The sequence below is a fragment of the Notolepis coatsorum genome (genome assembly GCF_963971535.1).
Source record: "Notolepis coatsorum genome assembly, chromosome: 6".
Lineage (NCBI taxonomy): Eukaryota > Metazoa > Chordata > Actinopteri > Aulopiformes > Paralepididae > Notolepis > Notolepis coatsorum.
Genome location: NC_140170.1, coordinates 143,920,339 through 143,941,491, shown reverse-complemented (window position 1 = coordinate 143,941,491; position 21,153 = coordinate 143,920,339). Strand labels below are relative to the sequence as shown.

The 21,153-nt window shown below is 41.5% G+C and overlaps 1 protein-coding gene across 1 annotated transcript in view; it reads left to right on the top strand.

Moving 5' to 3' along the window:
- Positions 1-21,153, top strand: part of itpr1b (inositol 1,4,5-trisphosphate receptor, type 1b) — a 367,911-nt gene that overhangs the window by 40,508 nt on the left and 306,250 nt on the right. Inside the window, exon 2 of the mRNA XM_084317431.1 lies at positions 20,519-20,589. Coding sequence (XP_084173557.1) covers positions 20,519-20,589 — 71 coding nt within the window. The remainder of the gene's footprint in view (positions 1-20,518; positions 20,590-21,153) is intronic.

The window sequence follows — 21,153 nt, the reverse complement described above, 5'->3', positions numbered from 1 at the left end:
CATCCTGAGACAAGAATTTCTGCTAAATGTCTTATCCTCCTGCACTTATGAATACAAATGATCCATGTTCTCTTGCACCTGGCCATTGTGGAGGAAAACTCAATTTGTTGACCTTCACACGGCAGCGCCTCAGTGTTTATTTCGGAGGAGATTGTCATTGTGCAAGCATCCATCTTCAAAACATCACATTACCCCCCCATGTACAGTGTGCACATAATTACACTACATCATGAGCTCTAAAAGGAAACGGCTGAGTGGGCTGAACATAGAATCCTTTGTAGGTGTGGTTGTTTACTACGTGCCAATGCTCCTCTATTACAGGGGATAGTAGGGTCCATGATGTCTAAGCAATACTTCAGAGGTCTAATGTTGGGCTTGCTGTTTGTTAATTGAAGACACTAGTAGGGATGGGTACCTTTCACATTTGAACCGGTACCGGTACCTGTGAATCGATACCGGTACCCAACGGTACCTTTTTTCGGTACTTTAGTCTCAAGAAATTTAATTTACCTACCTCAGTCGTAAAAAAAAATCCAAACTTCAAATAACTACAATTTCGACAGTTTTCGGCTGGTCATTGCTCCGACTGCTTTGTTGTTGAATCAAGTCAAATCCTAGGTAAGCATATATTGTGCGTGTGAACGTTGACATGAAAAGAAAAAAAGTTAAAAAAAAAATTATAATTTGATTCGATACTCGGTAGTACCGACGTGTTTCGGTTCGGTGCCTCAAAAGTACCGAATTCGGTACTCATCCCTAGACACTAGTGCTGTGCTCGTTCAAAACTTTTCGGAACGGGCCAGTTGCTTGGCCCCCGACATTGCAGCTTTCTCTAGAACCGCTCGTACACCCGCCTAGTGTGAAGTCCATCGGATGAACAATCCTCGAGAAAATCTAAAGAACAGACGGACAGCGATTCCTTCCATTTTAGTTGGTTGGATCCATGGCACAATGACACCAGATAATGCAACTGCCAAAAAGTTGTCTCATCCATGCCCTCCTCCTAAATCTGTTCTCATCCATGCCCTCTTCCTAAATCTGTTCTCATCCAGTCTGTCTTCTGAGATTACTATTATTTTTGACTGCTGCCCCCATAGGAAACATTTCTTTTCATAATACTGTTTGACTACACATTTCAGGCAGGAATGCGGAGGAAGTCTCAGCCAAAGCCGTTCCTGCTCGGTTTATTTTTAGCCTCAGAAAGTTATAGGTCTGAGCAGACTGGCCTAGTATTGTAGTCTGTGCTCCTACAACAAGCAGAGGTTGAGCTTGATGATTACTGCTGTTCAGAGTCAGACTGCACGTTCAGAGGCCACTGTTAACATGTCTGCCATACATCACCACCACGGACATCTTGGTAAGCAAGCAACAGTTGATTGTTAAACGATTATATAAGTAATCGATTCATCCAGCGATTATTTTACAATTGAGCATTTAAGTTTACTTGCATTTTATCTTCCCCATGAATGCACACTGAAGTCAAGCTAAAGCACTTTAACGGTGTCTTTTTAGAAAGTGTTTAATCGTGACAGCCCTACAGATGGTTATAATTAAATGACCATATTAGCCAATCTGTGTTTCTGGCATTGAGACATTTCGGTAGGAAATGCTCAATGCATCATGAGTATCCTATGAATAGCCTACTTGTAGAGAGCAGCTCAGTCCTCCTGCTTGCTCACAATAAAGTGTTGAATATTATGTTCAGTGCTGATAGATGGATCTTCCTGTTGTCCCAACATGGTGCTTGCTGCCAGCACAATCATGTATTCTAGAGCCTCACTGCTTTGTCATGTCAGCGGCAGTGATGTGCCTCAAAGGATAACATTAAATATGTCAAAAGAAGGGCACTTGGGAGAGATGCCTACACCTGTGCCCATTAGCGGACAATTTGGGGAGAGATGCCTATACCTAAACGAGAACAAAACTGAAATTCTAATTATCTGCCCCAAAACAAAAAAGAAATGTTAATAAAGAACCTGGGAGGACTAACCCCTTGGATCAAATCTGAGGTCACAAGTCTCTGGGTTATCATAGATTCAGAACTCAACTTCAATTCTCATATTAACAAAGTGACCAAAACATCGTTCTTCCATCTCAGAAATATAGCAAAAGTATGACAATTTATTAATCAAAACGATGCTGAGAAGCTAATTCATGCATTCATATCTAGCCGGTTAGACTACTGTAATGCACTTTTCACAGGTCTCCCTAAGAAAACCAGAGAGGTTTCAGCTAATCCAAAACTCTAACTCTGCTAACTAAAACCAAAAGGAGATAGATTGAAAACTTTAATTAACAGATTGCAGAATGGGTACAGTACAGCTCAATACACACTTGTTAAGGGGATGCAGACTAGAGAGACTTTCGTCTTGTTTACATCAGGGTCCCCCATTTTTAATTCATAATGACATTTATGACATACACAACATACAGATATAATAATCTAATCTAATCATGACATTTATGACATACAGATATATACTATCCTAACTATATACATACGAGGGGGAGGGAACACAATAGGAGGGGGTGGGAGGGGGGTTCAGACATTTACGGGGGCCAGTTTAGAATTGCAGCCTCCCGTAGGTGCTCTTTGAGAGCGGTTTTGAAGGTGGGTAGTGATTCATGTTTTTTTTTTGTGGGTAGGGCGTTCCACATTGATGTGGCATAATTACCGAACGTGTTTAATCCCTTGTTTGAGCCGAATCTGGGTTGGACATGATTTGTGGAACTCCCTCGGGTGTTTGGGAAGTATTTCGACATGTACATGGGTACCTTAGTGGTGTAGTGTATCTTCTAGACCAGGCCCATTGCAAGTTGCTGTACTCTGTCGTCTACTCTAAGCCATCCTAGGTTGTCAAAGTGGGCAGGGGTGAGGTGGGTTCTAGGAGTAAGGTCAAGCAGTAGTCTGACCAGTTTGTTTTGTGATGTTTGTAATCTTGTTTTTAGTGCCTTTGAGGTGCTTTGGTACCATGAGGTGCAAGCATAGTCGTAGTACCCTTGAATGAGTGCTCCTGCCAGTCTTCAGGGTATTTTTGTTTACCAGAGAGAAGATCCGGTACAAGAATCTTGTTCATTGGTTGACTTTTTTGATTACATTGGATGCCATCTTGTCACAGGAAAGATTTGCCTCTGATGGAACCCAGGTATGTAATTTCATCTTTCCTTGTGACAATATTGTCACCCACTGTAACAGAGAAGCCGTTGGTCTTGCAGAGTTTGTTATTTGATCGGAAGAGAATGGACTCTGTTTTACCCAGGTGGTTTGTCATCAGCGAGCCAGGTGCAGATTCTGCCGAGTTCTGAGCTGAGGGTTTGTTCAACCTGTAACTTGTTCTTGTCAGAGAGACCAGCAGGGCTGAGTCTTCTGCGAATAGGAACAAGTTGCAGTCACAAGCTGAAGCTGACTACATGTCATTTGCATAAATTAGGAACAGTAACGGTCCTAGTATGCTTCCTTGTGGAACACCACAGTTCACTCTGGGGGGGGGGGGGGGGGGGGTACCGTTTACCTCTACCATCTGTTCTCTCCCCTCCAGGTAGGATTGCATCCAGCTCACTGATAAACTATCAAAACCAATTGCTTTTAGCTTGTCAATCAGAATGGAGTGATTGACAGTGTCGAAAGCCTTTTGGAGGTCCAGCATGACCATGCCGCAGTATTTGCCCGCGTCCACCTCTTGTTTGATGTGGTCGTTCAAATAGAGAAGGCATGTGTCAGTGGAGTGGGATGTTCTGAAGCCAGATTGGAATTCGTAGATTAGGTTTTTTTCTGTTTTTTGCTGCAGCCTAGTTGGTTGTTGAGTAATTTCCAAAGTTCACAGGGTTTGTTTTTGTTTTCCTCAGTTTTGTCATTGATGAATCTTTTGTGTGTGGATTTGATCATGGTGTTTACATCGTTTCTTAGTCTGTTTCTCTGTATTTTGAGTTCTTTCACGTGGGCTTGGAGAACACTGTTTGAGCTTTTGGCAAGCTTTGTCTGACTTTTATGAAGTTCAGAGCATTTTTTGTCTCTGGTTGCTATTTCAGAGTGCATCCATGGTTCAGCACGGTTTTTAACCCTGGTGGTTAAAGTATTGGCACAAGTATTGTTGTGAATTTGGTTTTGAATCCAAGCCATGTTTCTTCAACTTGTGTACCACTGAGCTCATCTGACCAGTCCAGGCTCTCCAGTTCTAGGTTAAAGGCCTCTCTAGAGTGTGTTTTGAGGTCCCTAGATGTGATTGTTTTGTGACAGCCGGCCTTTTGTCTTAGCTTTTTGAGGGTACAGAATATCATATAATGATCACTTAACCTGCATGCTATCACCCCTTCGTTGGAGATCATGGACTTGTCAGAGGTCTATAGATTGTGCCTACTAGTACGGATTTCAACTTTCAAACAAGATTTCAACCCATAAAGTTTCAATTTCGTCATTGTTCAGGTCAGTACGGTTAATGAATTTGGTATCTTTATGTATACACGCAGACGCCACCTCCATACCGTTTCCTATCCTTCCTGACTATTGAATAGTTTTCGATTTCTATCTCTGGGTCCTGTACAGATGGATCAAGTTTGGTTTCTGTGAAGCACAATATGTTTGCCTTACCGTTCATAAACAATTGTCTGATTTCTCAGGCTGTTTGTGTTAAGGTGGAATATGTGGAGTCCATTTTAGTTATCAGGTTTATGTCGTCGAGTTCAAGGTGTCGAATGTCTGTGTTCCGTTCTGTGGTGTCTGGTTGACCGGGTGGCGGTAGGTGGGGAGAGCACATTAGTCCAGTCATAGCTGCTCTACACTGGATTCCTGTAACATTCTTAGAATTGACTTCAAGGTCCTTCTCCTTTTACATACAAAGCTCTAAATGGACAGGGACCTAGCTACATCAACAACACTCTAATAAATTAAAGGCCAGCAAGTACACTGCGATCATCAGCAGCTGGACTACTAGAGGCTCCCAGAAACAGTCAAAAGAGTAGAGCCATATGAAATCCGCGATCACTGAATCGCGGAATTGAGCAATAAAAATGGGATAAACTATAAAAAAAAATATATTTTTTTTTCTTTTTTTTTTATATATACTTTTTCTTTCTTTTATGTTGTGGGACTTGTACAGCACTTTGTTCAATTTTGTCAGTGCTGTAAAGTTTAAACCTTTTTAAATCTTAGACAAACAAAACACTTTGCTTTCATGAAATATTGTAAGCCGTCATTTGAGGCTTTATAAAAGCAGCACAATGAACACAAATCTGTCAGTGCCGAGTCCGACCTCATCTTAAATAACAAACAGCATTGCTTGTTGTAATTAACAAAGAGAGGCAGAGTTGATTTAGCAAAAATATATATATAATCTTTTTTTTTTTTTTTTTATCAAATTTTATTTTCATATTCGAATCCCATGCCCATCGAACGAAGCTTCGAAGTATTTAAGACAGCCCTATTAAATGGACTGTTATATCTTATTAAATTGTGGACATTTATTCATTCCCACTTATTAGACACTATTTCTGATGGTAAAATGAGCATACAAAGCAAAATACAGAATTCTGAAATATTAAAACGGAAAAAACGGAATTTGGAAAAAAATTAAATGGAATTTGGAAAAAAAATTAACGGATTTCATATGGCTCTACAAAAGAGGATCGGTGATGCAGCCTTTATCAACTACGCCCCAAAACTATGCAACAAACTGCCCAAAAACATCAGGGAAGCCAACTCGCTAGACAGCTTAAAACCAATTTCTTTGCTCAGGCATTTAAATTAAACATCAGGGACATCCTGACACAAATTGTACTTTACCTGCACTTTTATTACCCTGCCTACTTTTATACACTTCCTATCAAATTCATGTGTCGATTCTATGCAAATCTGATCTCACTACCTCCTATGCACTGTAATTTTAAGAGTGCTGCTCTGTTGTAATTCAAAACTGATGCACTGCTCTGTTGTATGTTAGAACTTTGTAAAGAAACTCAGTGTTAACACTTTGCATGCCACGCCCGAGATTATTCGGGTTATTACCCCCCGGGTTGAATGCCCAAGCACGAGAATATTCGTTTTTTTTTTTTTTTTTTTTTTTTGCGATCTGGAAATCATAATTTCATCAACCGTGTCTACCGTTGGAAATTCAGCTACCTCAGGCGATCAGATGTGAAAAAAGCGCCCCATATCGTCTCCCAGATGGTAATTCACCCTTTTGGATTGAACTCAATGAAAATGAATGAGAAAAAAAAACCTGCACTCCACATTTTACTTCTCACTCATGCAACCGGCGTCTACCAGCTTCATGCTGGACTCTCGGAGCAGCGGGGAATATTTGTTTTACAGTATACACAGTGGATCACTAAAAGGAGCGATTTTTTCGAATGACTATCAGGAATTGGAATAATCCATTTGGATACCATCTGATCTCGGGTAAGGAATCTATGTTACCAGTCTAAGGATAATCAGACCCGTTTTCACGGATATATAAGCTTTTATGTGATATCGCTGTTTGACTGTGCGCGCCGTCAGGAAATGGGAGACTCGATTTCGGCTCGCCGCAAGAGCGTGCATGCGTACACATATACTATCGATAATCTAGCGCTTATTTGAAAACAATTCATAAATAGGCCGAAAAATGACAACGTTCTAGAATATTCCAGGAAAAGGCGATTATCAGGGAATCTCTTATTTTTTCCGTGAAACAGAGTGCTTTTCAGAATGGTAGAAAACGGAAATGAACCGATAAAAAAACAATCTGCTACGACAATGTTGACTGGAAAATGAGTCTTTGATAAGCGACGGGCAGATTAGACACATAATTTAAAACATAGATTATGCGATATTAACGCTAACATTGAAGTGGCCCTGGGCATTCAAGGGACTAATAATGAATTAAACTTGGGCAGTGAAAGTGTTAAGAGCGATACTCTGTTGTATGTTAGAACTATTTTATGTCTATTCTATTTTATAATTTTTTGCCTATTTTTAAACTGAATCAAACCACACTTTTTTACTCTCGTCTATTATTTGTATTACTGAATGAAACTGTAAACAGAGGCCTATTGGGATGCTAGATTCTAATGTGAAACACTGTGATTTACCTTACCTTGCTACCTCTATCTTTTGTATGCTCTCTTATGCCTGTATGTTTTACTGTTGTGAAGCACTTTGAACTGCAACTTCTGTATGAAAAGTGCTATACAAATAAAGTTTATTATTATTACACCTGTGCCCATAGCGGGCAACTTGGGAGAGATGCCTATACCTGTGCCCATAGCGGGCAAAGCCTGCAAGTGCTACTGTCCAGGCTACAGAATATATTAGCCTACACTTTATTCCTGGAGCTAGACACTTCTCTATCTGCGTATGTCCTTCCAACTTTGTAATAGTTGTCTGTCGGCAGTGTGCACTCGAGCCAAGCCAGGTTGCAACCACAGTAATCTATACTATTTTTATTTATTTCTTTATTCCGCCGATTTTGCCAACAAAACTCCTCCCAGAGCGTTCGCGCCCCATACACGTGAAAGGTATCAAAACGACCGGCTTGCTCCAACTCTAGTGTCTATTACTTTTCGGAAAGTTTCACCGCACCGTTTGGCTACAAATCTACTTTAAACAGGAAAATCTCGGTCCCATTGGGAATGCATTGCAAGTTAGAGTGGGGCAGCTGAAATAATTTTTTTTCCACCACCTTGGGTAAATTGCGACAGTGATCTCAATTTTGGACGTAGAAAAAAAAAACACATCAAAACGATGACACGTGTGTCGCCTCGCTCACAAAAGAAAAATAAATGGAATTGGACATTTCTATCTCAACTGATGACCATTTGTTTGAAAGTTATCCTCCCCATAGACACCAATGGCTAGCCACTCTAAGAAAAGGCTGATTTTATCGCTTGTCCCCCCTTGTGTTCTGATCGTCACCGGGGCCACAATTGTCGACGGAATGCCACAATATCGCACACAACCCTTCACATAACCCTTGAAGTGCTCATCTGAAAGTCACAACGCTTCATCTCTTATCGTTTGCTTTTAATCATCGTGAGAATGAAGTCATGCGTCTGCCCTCATTGAAATACATTGCATCAAATGCATCAGCCTAATTAGTGGTAACAGGTGTGTGGCTCATGGCTCAAAGGAATCAACTCAGTACAGCTGACCTGCCAATGACCTCTCATGGAGTTAACCCTTCATTGCCCCTCTGTGTAGCAGTACTGAATTGATTGACAGCGCCCTCTGTCTTGTGTGTTGTCATTGTACTCTGTAGGGATATCCTCTTTCATCCTTAGACCATGCCCCCTTAGGCCACACCCCCTTAGTGTATCTCTTGAACCGTTTGTCGTAGAGACTTGCGGGTTGTGCCATTGGACTCGGTAGGGATATCCTTTCATTGGTCGATGTTGACCACTCCCCCGATCCTTAGACTACACCCCCTTAGGCCACACCCCCTTAGTGTATCTCTTTTAATTTTTTTTAATATTTTTATTTCATTTTTTGGAAGAAAAGGCAGGACATACAATGCACATACAATGCACATACAATGCACATAAAACATACATTTAAATTATTTGCCAATTACATGCATTGGCTTGCCCCTTGCCTCATTTAAAATAAAAAACTCCTACCCACTAACCCCTGCACCAACCACCGTTGACAAAATAAATAAAATAATAATAATAATAATAATAATAATAATAATAGTAACCCCCCCCCCCAACCCACCCCGTCATAGGCCTGAGAAGAAAATTAATTGAACAAAAATTTCAACAAAGACCAAGAAAATAAAAACTAAAAGGAATTATACAGATATAATTAGTTATGTCCTGCTAGCTATATATTGAAGGTCCTAACTTGATAGAGAATATGGTTCCAGCTATCTATTGTTTGATATCTTGCCCCATTTAATCTAGCTGTAGAAACCTCCATTGTTACAACATCAGCTAATAACTGTTTCCAGTGATTAAAGGGCAGAGAGTGTGGAGCTTGCCATCGCAGCGCCAATATTTTTTTTGCAGCAGTACTTCCTGCCAGCCAAAATCGTCTCTGAACAATACTTAAAGCTAAAGAATCATCATCATTAAGGAGAAGTAATTTGGGACAACAGGGAATATGTTTTTGTAATACTTTAGATAGATAATTAGTTATCTGTTCCCAGAAACTTTTAACTGTGGGGCATTCCCACATCATATGTGTAAAAGTACCAGTAGTATTTAGAGAACAAAGTGTACAGTTTGGTGAAATAGCACGTCTCATTCTATAAGCTTTCTGGGGGGTTAAATATGTTTTATGGACAAAATTGAAATGAATCTGCTGATGATTTGGGTTTCGTGATGCCATAGTAACATTTCCCCAAACTCTGGTCCAATTGATAGTGATGGTGTTCTAATCCCAATTCTGTGCTCCACGATTGGATAACAGGTATTAACGAAGTACATCTTTGTGATAGATCTTTATAAATTATAGAAACTTGTCCTTTGGAGAGACCTGCAGTTTTTTTAGAGAAAGTAATTAACGGGTGAGTAGTTGGTTTGGTTCATGGAACTCCATAGGCTCGCATAGCCGAGCGGAGCTGTAAATATAAAAAAAAGGAGGTGCCAGGTAAGTTATATGACTCTTTCAGATCTGAGAATGTTCTTAGACCATTGTCCTCCATAACATCGCCAAGTACATGAATGCCACAGTTGGACCATGATTGAGCTACAAAACTGCGGCCTCCGCTAAGCAAAAACAGGTTATGAAATAAGGGAGTCTGTTCATGCCACTTAGTATCCCAATTAAGTAACTTTTCATATTTGCGCCATAAAGATACGGCATGCGCTATTATCGGACCATAACGTAATCTACATTGCTTTAGTGAAATATCTGTAAAGACAATGTCTTGTAAACGAATCGGCGCCACAATATGTTTTTCAATATTAAGCCAGGGGGCCTCAGAATTTAAATTAAACCAACTCAACAGAGGACGAAATGATAACGCTTGAAAATATAACTTAAAATTTGGCACAGTTAAACCACCAGATTGCCGCTCATTTTGTAAGGTAGTAAGTTTAACCCGAGCTCGCTTGCCTCGCCATATACATTTTGAGACTGCTCTATGTAAATTTTCCCAATGAGCAACAGGTGGGGCAATAGGAATCATGGAACTACAGAAGTTTACTCGAGGTAATATGTTCATTTTGATAATAGAGACTCTTCCGGAAAGGGAGACAGGTATATTACACCATCGATTGAGATCATTTATGATTGACCTAATGGTTTTATTGTAGTTTACGGACAACATTTTTTCAATTGAAGGAAATATATCAATACCAAGATATTTAAATTGGGTTACAACCGGGATCTCATGGTCAAGCACAGAGTTAGGAGTGGTTCTTAGTAGGGCTGGGCGATATGACGATATTATATAAATATCGGGTACAGTTCATTAACGATACACTTTTTAAACGTATCGTGGATATCGTGATGTTTTGCCCAAGAGGCTTGTGTCGCGTCAATCTGGTCCACACATTGACACTTTTGAACAGCGCCGCCCCACACACACACTACTGCATCAAAAGTTACTACTTATGATAACAAAGGCATTCGTTTTGTGGCATTAACGTTATATAGTTACACTTTCAATAACATCAGCGTATTTACATAGCAACGACCGAGGTCGACCTAGATATAGCAAGCATTAGTCGTTCATATCTCAGCCCGTGCTGACTCAGTTGTGCCCATTCTGCGGTCTGTTAATAACGTTTTCAATCAGATAGATGTATGGAAAGGCTTTTATTATAACATCCGTTGCAGTAAAATCATTATGCCTCCAGTCGTTTAGTCATTCTGCGGAGCTAAAAGCTAAACATCGGCCGCGGCGAGCTACCGCTGCCATTGTTGTTGTCATTGAGCTCTCCAATGGCGGAAGTAAAAAATTAATACGCGCTTGCCGATTGGTGCTAAGAACAGCAGGGCGGGTGCAAGCGATGTGACGTAATTGGCAGACGCGACTGTCAATCAAAATGATTCTGTTTGCCGACTGAATGAATGCAAACGTTATTAACAGATTGCAGCATGGGTACAATACAGTACAGCTCAATACAACAACAGTCAACAGTGGACTGGAGGATGCAGACCAGAGAAAGACTTTCGTCTTGTTTACATCAGGGTCCCCCATTTTCAATTCATCATATTTCATATCTAAATCATATAATATCTCATTGCTAAATATATGCAATATATAATCTAATAATCCAATAATCTAAATCTAATATATAATATAAAAATGCTAAATGCATGGGTATTTTATTTTGTCTTTAATGTTAGCTTGCAAACTCAAATACTGTCTTGGTAAGCCTCCTAATGAATTGTTTGGGGAAAAAAAGAAAAACATCGTGATGCGTATCGTGTATCGCCGAAAGGTCAGAAAATATCGTGATATCATATTTAGGCCATATCGCCCAGCCCTAGTTCTTAGGTACATTAGTGCTGATTTGGTCCAGTTTATTTTATAACTTGAAATTGAACTGAATTGGGCGGCTAGGTGGTGTAGTGGGCAAGGCACTCGCCACCAGTGTGGAGACGCTAGGATTCGCGTGTTCGAATCCAGCTCTCCACATTGTTTTTCAGTTTGGCTGGTCGTCCGCAGTAATACACATTGGCCGTATTACGGGGAGGGAAAACTGAAGGGTGGGGATCGAACGTTGTGAACAAGCGACTCCTACAAGTCGGTTGGTGCGCCTGCGCAGTAGAATCAGGAAGTGTCGGGGGCAGCGTGAGCCTCCCACGCGTTACTCCTCGACACTGAGAGATCGAGCTGCGCAGGTGAAAAGATGCGACTGCTGTTACCTCAAGTACCGGAGGGGACTTGTGCTATGTATGACTTAGTCCACATTGCAGCCGGCTTGTGGGAGGCAAGAAATAGCGTTCGTGACAGGGGAGGGTTGAATTGGATGATACGAAATTGGGATGGGAGAAAATATGGAAAAATGGGAGAAAAAGTGGATAAAAAAAAAGAAATTGAACTGAATTTTTCAAAAAATTTCAGGAGGCTTGAGAGAGACTGAGATACATTCTCCATATATAACAAGATGTCATCCGCATAAAGCAAAATATGATGATCAGTAGAATTTACAGAGATTGGCTTAATGTTTTCTGATTGCCGTATAGCTTGGGCTAAAGGTTCAAGGGATAAAATAAACAAGCTTGCAGAGATCGGATCCCCCTGCCTACTTCCACGAGTGATTTTGAAAGGAGGAGAACTAATATCTCCGGTTATGACACTGGCTGATGGATTAGAAAATATTATTTTTACCATATTTATAAAATTTTGACCTAGTCCCATATGTTTCAGTACAGCCCAAAGATAGGTCCACTCCAGACGGTCAAAGGCCTTCTCTGCGTCAACAGAGAGAACAGCTGACAACACTTTAGCTTGAGAGGCGGAGTTGACAATGTGAAGGAGACGTCGCAAATTATCAGACTAAAGTCTTTTTTTAACAAAACCACTTTGATCTGGGTGAATCAGTTTAGGTAAAAACTTTTCAAGACGGCAAGATAATACTTTAGAAAATAGTTTGGCATCTGTATTAATTAAAGAAATAGGGCGCCAATTAGAACACTGGTTTGGATCTTTACCTTTTTTTAATAAAAGAGAGATTAGTGTATCTCTTGAACAGTTTGTCATAGAGACTTGCGGGTTGTGCCATTGGACTCGGTAGGGATATCCTCTTTCATTGGTCGATGTTGACCACTCTCCCGATCCTTAGACCATGCCCTCTTAGGCCACACCCCCTTAGTGCATCTCTTGAACCATTTGTCGTAGAGACTTGCGGGTTGTGCCATTGTACTCAGTACAATAGTGTAATAGTGCATAATAGTGTAATAGAGTGTAATAGTGTGCTATGCGACTTGCGGGTTGTGTCATTGCACTCAGTAGGGATATCCTCTTTCATTGGTCTATGTTGACCACTCCCCCGATCCTTAGGCCACGCCCCCTGTTTGTATCTTTTGAACTGTTTGTCATAGAGACTCGCGAGAGACCCTCTCCCGTTGGCCGGCGGTGCACAGGCGTCACCCACACTTTCACAATTTCCCCCACACGGAATTGTCTAGTTTTGTATTATTATTAATAAAATAAAAATATATAAAATATATATATATATATAAAAAAGAAATTATATAAAATATTATCACACACAAACTAACAAACTATGTTTTACACATGCAAAAAAATCGATAAGTGACGCCACTTATCGATTTCATGCAGTTATCGATAGTGGTCTCAGCCTTAACTGTGACGTGTCTGTTTTATAAACTGTAATGGCCCACCTGATAATTTGCCACATCTAGGGCTGACCTTCGAAGCTTTTTTTGGCAATCAAAGCTTCGGGGCCGAGCTTTGATTTTAATTCGAAGCTTCGTAAAAAAAATACAATTATTATAATTTTCTTTTGTATCTTATGTTGTGGGACTTGTACAGCACTTTGGTAAACGTTGTTGTTTTTAAATGTGCTCTATAAATAAAGTGGATTGGATTAATTAATTTCGTGACTGTGACGCAGCCAACAAGGTTTCACTCGGCTGCGCTGCCTGGAGTGGGGCTGCTCTCACAGCCAACGACATGCCATTACATAATTATGTTGCAACCTTCATCTATCAAGCAAACAATTATATTATATTTAATTTATAATTTATAATTATATCAGGCAATGCACCTACAAAAGCAGATGATTACAATTAAATTAGCCAACTTGGTAACACATTAGTCATAGCAGCATAGGCATAGCCTTATTAATGTTTTGTGTGGCGTCGCCGTCGTGTACAACGATACTTACGTTTTTTTAGGTGATTTGACAAAGTTGTTGTAGAGTTGTGCTATGCCATTTTCTTCTGGCATATCTGGCACTCTGCTTTTTGGGCATTGTCTTTGCATATTTTAAAGTGTAACCACACGTCTGATGACTTCTTCGTCGACATGTCTGCTGCACATGTCCTTGTTGTTTTCAACACAGATAATCTCCACGTGCTTGTTGTAGAGAGGTGGAGTCGAGGCGCCGCTTACTTTCGTTTAATTGGAATGGAGGCGCAAGATTTTGGAGGCAAAAAAGAAAAGATTTTTTTTTTTTTTTTTTATACTTCGATTTATTTTGTATGTTCGAAGCTTGTGCCATCGAACGAAGCTTCGAAGTATTTAAGACAGCCAGGGGGCGAAATTAACTTTTTGACTCACCGGCCAGTGGCGGGTAGATGGGAAGAATCTACCCGCCAAGCATATTTCTTACCTGCCAACTTTTTTTTGATTAAAAAAATTATTGTTATTATTTTATATAAATCTTTTTTTAAATAAAATATATATATTATATAATCATACTTGTAGTTGTATTATCTGCGAGACATCGCCACCTCGCTGTCTGCAAACAGCTCCACTGTCTGTGTATACTCGAGTGGCCTCCAACTCCAGCAAGGATTCTCCGGCGCTGCAGCTGGACCCTAAACTCTACATTCAGCATGAAAGGATTCTCCTGCGCTGCACCTGGACCTATTCAGCAGCCCTCATGCAATGTAAGCCAGGGGCTCGAATACGCATGTTGTAGGACATTGATGTCAGGAGCTATCTGTAGCTACTGCTGGATGGCGTTGGGACAACGCCTCTGAACTATTTAGTTTACTGGGACATTTCGTAGTGACTAGTGAGCTAACGTGGGCTAACATGAGCTACCTAGCCAACGGAGGTATTATGCACTGGACACTTGCTGGAGCAGTTGTTGATGTCGGGAGCTATCAGTAGCTAGCCGGCTGGATAACGTTACACAATGCCTCATGTATTAAACTAAAAGTGAATAGTTGACTGGGTCATTTTGTAACAGTAGCTAACATTATCTCACGGAGGTCCCTCTGACTAGACTAATGTCACGGTGACTGTCCTCTGTTTACATGCAGCATACAGAAACGGGTGCGGGAGGGGTAGGAGGAGCAGTGCGCGGTGCGCTGCATGTCTGTGCTGAGACAGCGAGTGAGAACTCCGCTCAGAATTGGATCATGATTTTCAGTTTTCACATGACTATTTGATTGCCCGCCACACGGCGGGCAGACCTCTCAGTGGGAGGCGCCAAACGTAAAAACTGAGCGCCAATGGCGGGTGGCAGGCTCTAGTTTCGCCCCCTGAAGACAGGCCTAGCCACATCCAGAGACTGCAAGTGGGCGTGTACTAGGGGTGGACGGTATGGTCTAAAATTTATATCACGGTATAATTTGAAGCATAGACGGTAACCAGGGGAGGAAACTAACTTTTTGGCTTACCAGCCAACTGGCGAGTATCTGATTTTTTTTACCAGCCAAACAGATTTTTTACCAGACAAAAAAAATCGCTAATTGTGATAATTACTTCTTTGTATGTCAAGCCGTGTCAATGTTGTGTATGCATCTGGGTAGGCACACTGTGCCTTTAAGACAGCACGGTGGTCTTACGACAGTGCTGTGAAGTACCGTCAAGTGTTGCGGTAACGTCAGTTGGGTTGGTGTGCTGTTGTGCACAGTGCACTGGTTGAGCTAGCCCCTTTCGTGACTGCGATGTGCAAGCCAGGGGCTTTTGAGCATGAAATAAAATGTCTAACCTTACGTCGTAGTCCGGTGCTTTTTTGGAAACATTATAGTCATAACAGATACACCTAGCTGGCTGCTTTGAGCACACGGGGCTAACATTAGCTAGCAAGCAGCTATAGCTAAAACGCTAACTAGAAGCTAACCACTGTATACAGTTCCAGTAGACTAACATTACACCTCTGTGATTTAAATGTGTCCTCAGTAACTTATACTCGAGGGTTGTACTAGGGTTGGATGCAGTTCCCCGTTGGTCAGTCTGTCTGTTTTCCATCTTCTGCTGTGTTTAACGTTATCTGTTTGCGAGTGCTCCTGATGGCTAGCCTAGTACCGCGGGACTTTTATTATTATATGTCCGCGGGTTGGCCAGTACTGAGCAAACGTTTATTAAACATTATATGTCCGCGGGTGGTCTTGTGCAGTGCTCTCGTGGCACTGTCAACTAATGCGAACACTCAGAAGACGCACACCGTTTGCCAGTGCAGTGATTGCAGAATGTTTTATTTTTTTGTATACTCGCCAGCAGGGGAGGAAACTAACTTTTTGGCTTACCAGCCAACTGGCGGGTATCTGATTTTTTTTACCAGCCAAACGTAAAAAATACTAGCATTTGGCCAGTAAAGTGGCCTAATTTCCTCCCCTGACGGTAACGGTATATATCACGGTATCAGTGTTTCTGTTAGAATAATTTTTTTTGCCTGATAGGCAGGCTATATAAAGAATGACATCCTCAAGGCATGTAGATTTATAATATTTTAACTTAAAACTAGGCTACTTTTGCGTATAAAGTCATTATATTCCAAATAAAATAAGTCCCGAGTCGAGACTCCTGCTCCCATTGCAAACAGCGGGGCTGGATTTCGCTAGAAGCATATGTAGCTGCAGAGCCGCAGAGCGAATTGAATTGAATAAGAATTGAGACAAAGGTGCCACTCATCCTCAGCTTTAAGAATTGACAATTGTGTCAACAAATTGACACATGTGTCAACAAATTGACACATGTGTCAACAAATTGACACACAAAATGCTTAGAGACGATGGGGGTCAGAACGGCGCAAGGGTGGGGGGGGGCGCTGTTTGACGGGCCTGTGACCAGACCTGAAAGAGCCACTGGCTCTGCGGCTCTGCAGCTGCATGCTATTCGCAAATCCACTGCTGCACGCCTTCCTCCCGGCTCCCGCTGCTGCCGTTGTTATCATAACATTGATTGATTGAAAACTTTATTAACAGATTGCAGAATGGGTACGGTGGCAAGATACAACGTCAGGAGAGCAGTAATAGAGGCAAAACGGCGTTACAGGGATAAAGTTGAACTTCAGTTTGAACAGGCTGACTCTAGAGGCATGTGGCAGGGCCTCAGAACAATGACAGACTACAAAGGAACCCCCCTCAAACTGAACAGTGACATCTCCTTAGCAAATGATCTCAATTCCTTCTATGCGAGGTTTGAGGCTGTGAATAACAACACCAGCCTACAAACCACGGCAATGGGGGGGGGGGGGGGGGGGGGGTCTGCTGATGGAGACCCAGTGTTCAGGGTAACAGAGCATGAGGTGAGACGGATCTTTAAAAAAGTGAATATCAGGAAGGCAGCAGGACCGGACGGCATCCCCGGCCGCGTCCTAAAAGTCTGTGCCGACCAACTGGCCCCGGTATTCACTGACATCTTCAACCTGTCCTTGGAACAGGCTGTCATCCCCACCTGTCTGAAGAAGTCCATCATCATCCCTGTACCCAAAAAATCTACGCCCGCTTGCCTCAACGACTACCGCCCTGTAGCCCTCACCTCCATAGCCATGAAGTGCTTTGAGAAGCTAGTGAAGGGCTACATCTGTTCCTCCCTCCCCATCAACCTGGACCCTCTGCAATTTGCATATCGCCCCAACAGGTCCACGGAGGACGCCATAGCCCATGTGCTGCACACAGCAGCATCACATCTGGACAAGAGGCAGGGGAACTATGTGAGAATGCTGTTCATCGACTACAGCTCAGCATTCAATACCATAGTCCCCTCCAAACTCATAGCCAAGCTCAGGGACCTGGGCTTGAACTATGACCTGTGCCAGTGGGTCTTGGACTTCCTGACGGGCAGACCCCAGGTGGTAAGAGCCGGCAACTGCACCTCCTCATCCATCACGCTCAACATAGGGGCCCCCCAGGGCTGTGTTCTGAGCCCCCTCCTCTACTCCCTGTACACACATGACTGCGTAGCACAGCGGAACAACAACACCATCATCAAATTTGCTGATGACACAGTAGTGGTGGGCCTGATCTCTGCCAACGACGAAAGGGCCTACCTGGAAGAGGTAGAGAACCTGTCACAGTGGTGTCAGGAGAACTGCCTCTCCCTGAACGTCAGCAAAACAAAAGAGATGATTGTGGACTTCAGGAGGTCGGGGGTCAAGGACTACAGCCCCCTCAGCATCGACGGGGCACCGGTTGAGAGAGTGAACAGTTTCAAGTACCTCGGAGCCCACATATCCGAGGACTTGACATGGACCACACACATTGACAGTGTAGTGAAGAAGGCACGACAACGCCTCTACTTCCTCAGGCGCCTAAGGAAGTTCCAAGTCAGTCAGAAGATCCTTAGGAACTTCTACTCATGTACAATAGAGAGCATCCTGACCGGCAACATCACCTCCTGGTTTGGGAATAGCACTGCACAAGACCGTAGCAGACTACAAAGAGTGACACGTTCAGCCGAACGCACAATTGGAGGGGGGCTTCCCACCCTCCAGAACATTTACTACAAGCGGTGCAAGGGGAAGGCTAAGAGAATTATTAAGGACTCGAGCCACCCGAACAACTGCCTCTTTGAACTGCTGCGGTCAGGCAAGCGATACCGGAGTCTTAAGGCGAGCACAGAAAGACTCAGAAGAAGCTTCTATCCCCAGGCCATCAGGCTGCTAAACGAACAATAATCGCTAAACGAACAATAATCACTATGCAACAACCATCAAATGCACACAGCACACACACCCACACGCACACACTCACTCAAACAAACAACACACTGCAGCACCCACTCTCCACACTTTAGATCACACAAACACACTTACACTTTATATTTATTGATAAAGGATTTGCACTACAACTCGTACACCTACTGTGAATTGTACCTAAATTGCACCTCGTCCCATTTCTCCATTTCTGCCTTGCACTATATAGTATTGTATATTAGTACACTGCACAGTATTGTATATTGTATGGTAACTACGTCTATTCTGCATCGAACATTGTACATATGTCTAAACTAGTGCTGTCAGGCGATTAAAAAAATGTATCTAATTAATTACAGGATTTGTAATTAATTAATCTAATTAATCACATTTTAATCGCATAACCATTTTATGCCTGATATTCTATATTCTATAATCATATTTCAAATTGCATGTGTCCGGATGGCAGAATTCAGTACTGTATCTATATCTACAAAACCTTCTGTTTAATCATCTTCCATCTATTAATTTGCTTAGATTTTTCAGGTCTGGTCAATTTGAGCATGGTGTTATTCACAGTCAAAGAAAAAAAATGTATTGATATTCTCATTTGGTTCATTACAATTTACTCAAAATAAAATTGTCATTCAATCAATCACCGCGCAGATTGATTGATTGAATGAAAATGTTATCAACAGATTGCAGAATGGGTACAATACAGTACGGCTCAATACACACAATTGTTAAGGGGATGCAGACCAGAGAAAGACTTTCGTCTTGTTTACATCAGGGTCCCCCATTTTCAATTCATAATGAATTGTACGTAAGGGTGCAACTTGCACCGTGCAATCCATTCTTTGTGGATCTAGCCCACAGTATTTCTGACACTGGGAATACATTCCCTGAGATTCATAGATGTCCCTAGAATCAGATACCAAGAACATGCAAATGAACCATATTAAAAAAAAAAAAGTCTGTACATGTGTATTCTACATTCTTATGGAATGGATGAGATAAAAAAAAAATTATATAAAAAAAATAAAAATAAAAATTGTAATTAATTTTGAGTTAATTTTCATAACGCGATAATTTGCTGTTTAATTAATTAATCTAATTAACGCGATAAACTGACAGCCCTAGTCTAAACTGAACACTGTGACCTCTTTTTTTACTTCTAATTTTACTATGTTTTTATTTCATACTTATCTTGTCTTGCACAGTCTCTGGAGCGCAACAGTAAGAAGCATTTTGTACAAAAGTATTCTGTACTTCTGTATGACAACTATTAAAGAAACTTGAAACTTGGGTACAATACAGTACAGCTCAATACACACAATTGTTAAGGGGATGCAGACCAGAGAAAGACTTTCGTCTTGTTTACATCAGGGTCCCCCAACACTACACACATATCGTAATGTTTACAGCAAACTGTAGTTGATCACCAGGTATGTTTTATTAACGTAGAATAATTCATATAAGAAAAACGATAGGGAAATATCTTACCTTTCTCCACTGGTTAAAAATGCCAGGAACTGAAATTGAAACTTGCTGTGCGCCGCGGTGATAGGTGTTTATTATGAAATGACAATTGCGTGTTGACACGCCCACTGCGCGAAGCCTCCTAAATAACTTTTTCCAGTTTGCACATATCTATTATCTATGACTAATTCTATCTATTTTTAGGGGCAAATGCGATTGAAATAGTCGCGCTGTGGTTACATGACGTCATTGCTATTTTAGAGCTGCTCTACCGGTTAAACGGTATAGTCAAAATCCATACCGTAGAGCAAATTAATACCGTTTATACCGTATACCGTTTATACCGTCCACCCCTAGCGTGTACAATACTCTTGTGAGAAACTGGTGTGATTTCTCGCCAGACCAGACATGAGATAAAAGTGTATTTTTGTAAAAGATTTGTTGGACAGAAAAAAGGAACCCAGGGCTACATTTGATTGATGTTCTGTCAGTGTGTTGTTCTGTCAGTGTGTGTATAGTTATGATTTGACAGCTGTGATGGCTCTGTCTGCAGGCTTGTGGATGACCGATGTGTGGTACAGCCAGACACCGGAGACCTCAACAACCCACCCAAGAAATTCAGAGGTAAGGCCTAAAAACATCCTCTCTTTGCATCTTATTCATGTTTGATTGATTATATAAAAATAACTATGCAAATATATACAGTTATGTAAAATGATGAATAGCCATCATCACCAGTTACTGTGTGTTAAATGATGATAGTAGATGTCCATCTCCATCAGGCGGCAGGCACCGGCCATCTAAAGATAGCTGTATGTTCTGGAGTCTGGTGCTTTCACAGAATGTTTGGAATTCCCCTTTTTTCATCCAAGTTGGAAGAAGCAGTGGCTGCTATGTACAAAACAACAGTTGCTAGGTGTGTGTTTTATTTATTACTGGGTCTTTATTGTGTAACTCCGTCTTAACACATTATGGCAGATATGGATTGGTTGGTTCCCAACCTTTTGGGCCCAAGGCACAGGGTCGAACCAGAATCTCAAGCCATACCAACTTGTAAGCAGGGTAATCAATTATGCAGATTGTCTAAATTGTCAGCGGTATATTGTTATTGTAGTTATTTCCCCTATATGGCAGACTGACAAAATGATAGAATGTAGCAATTACATCACTGAGCAAAAATATGTGGGC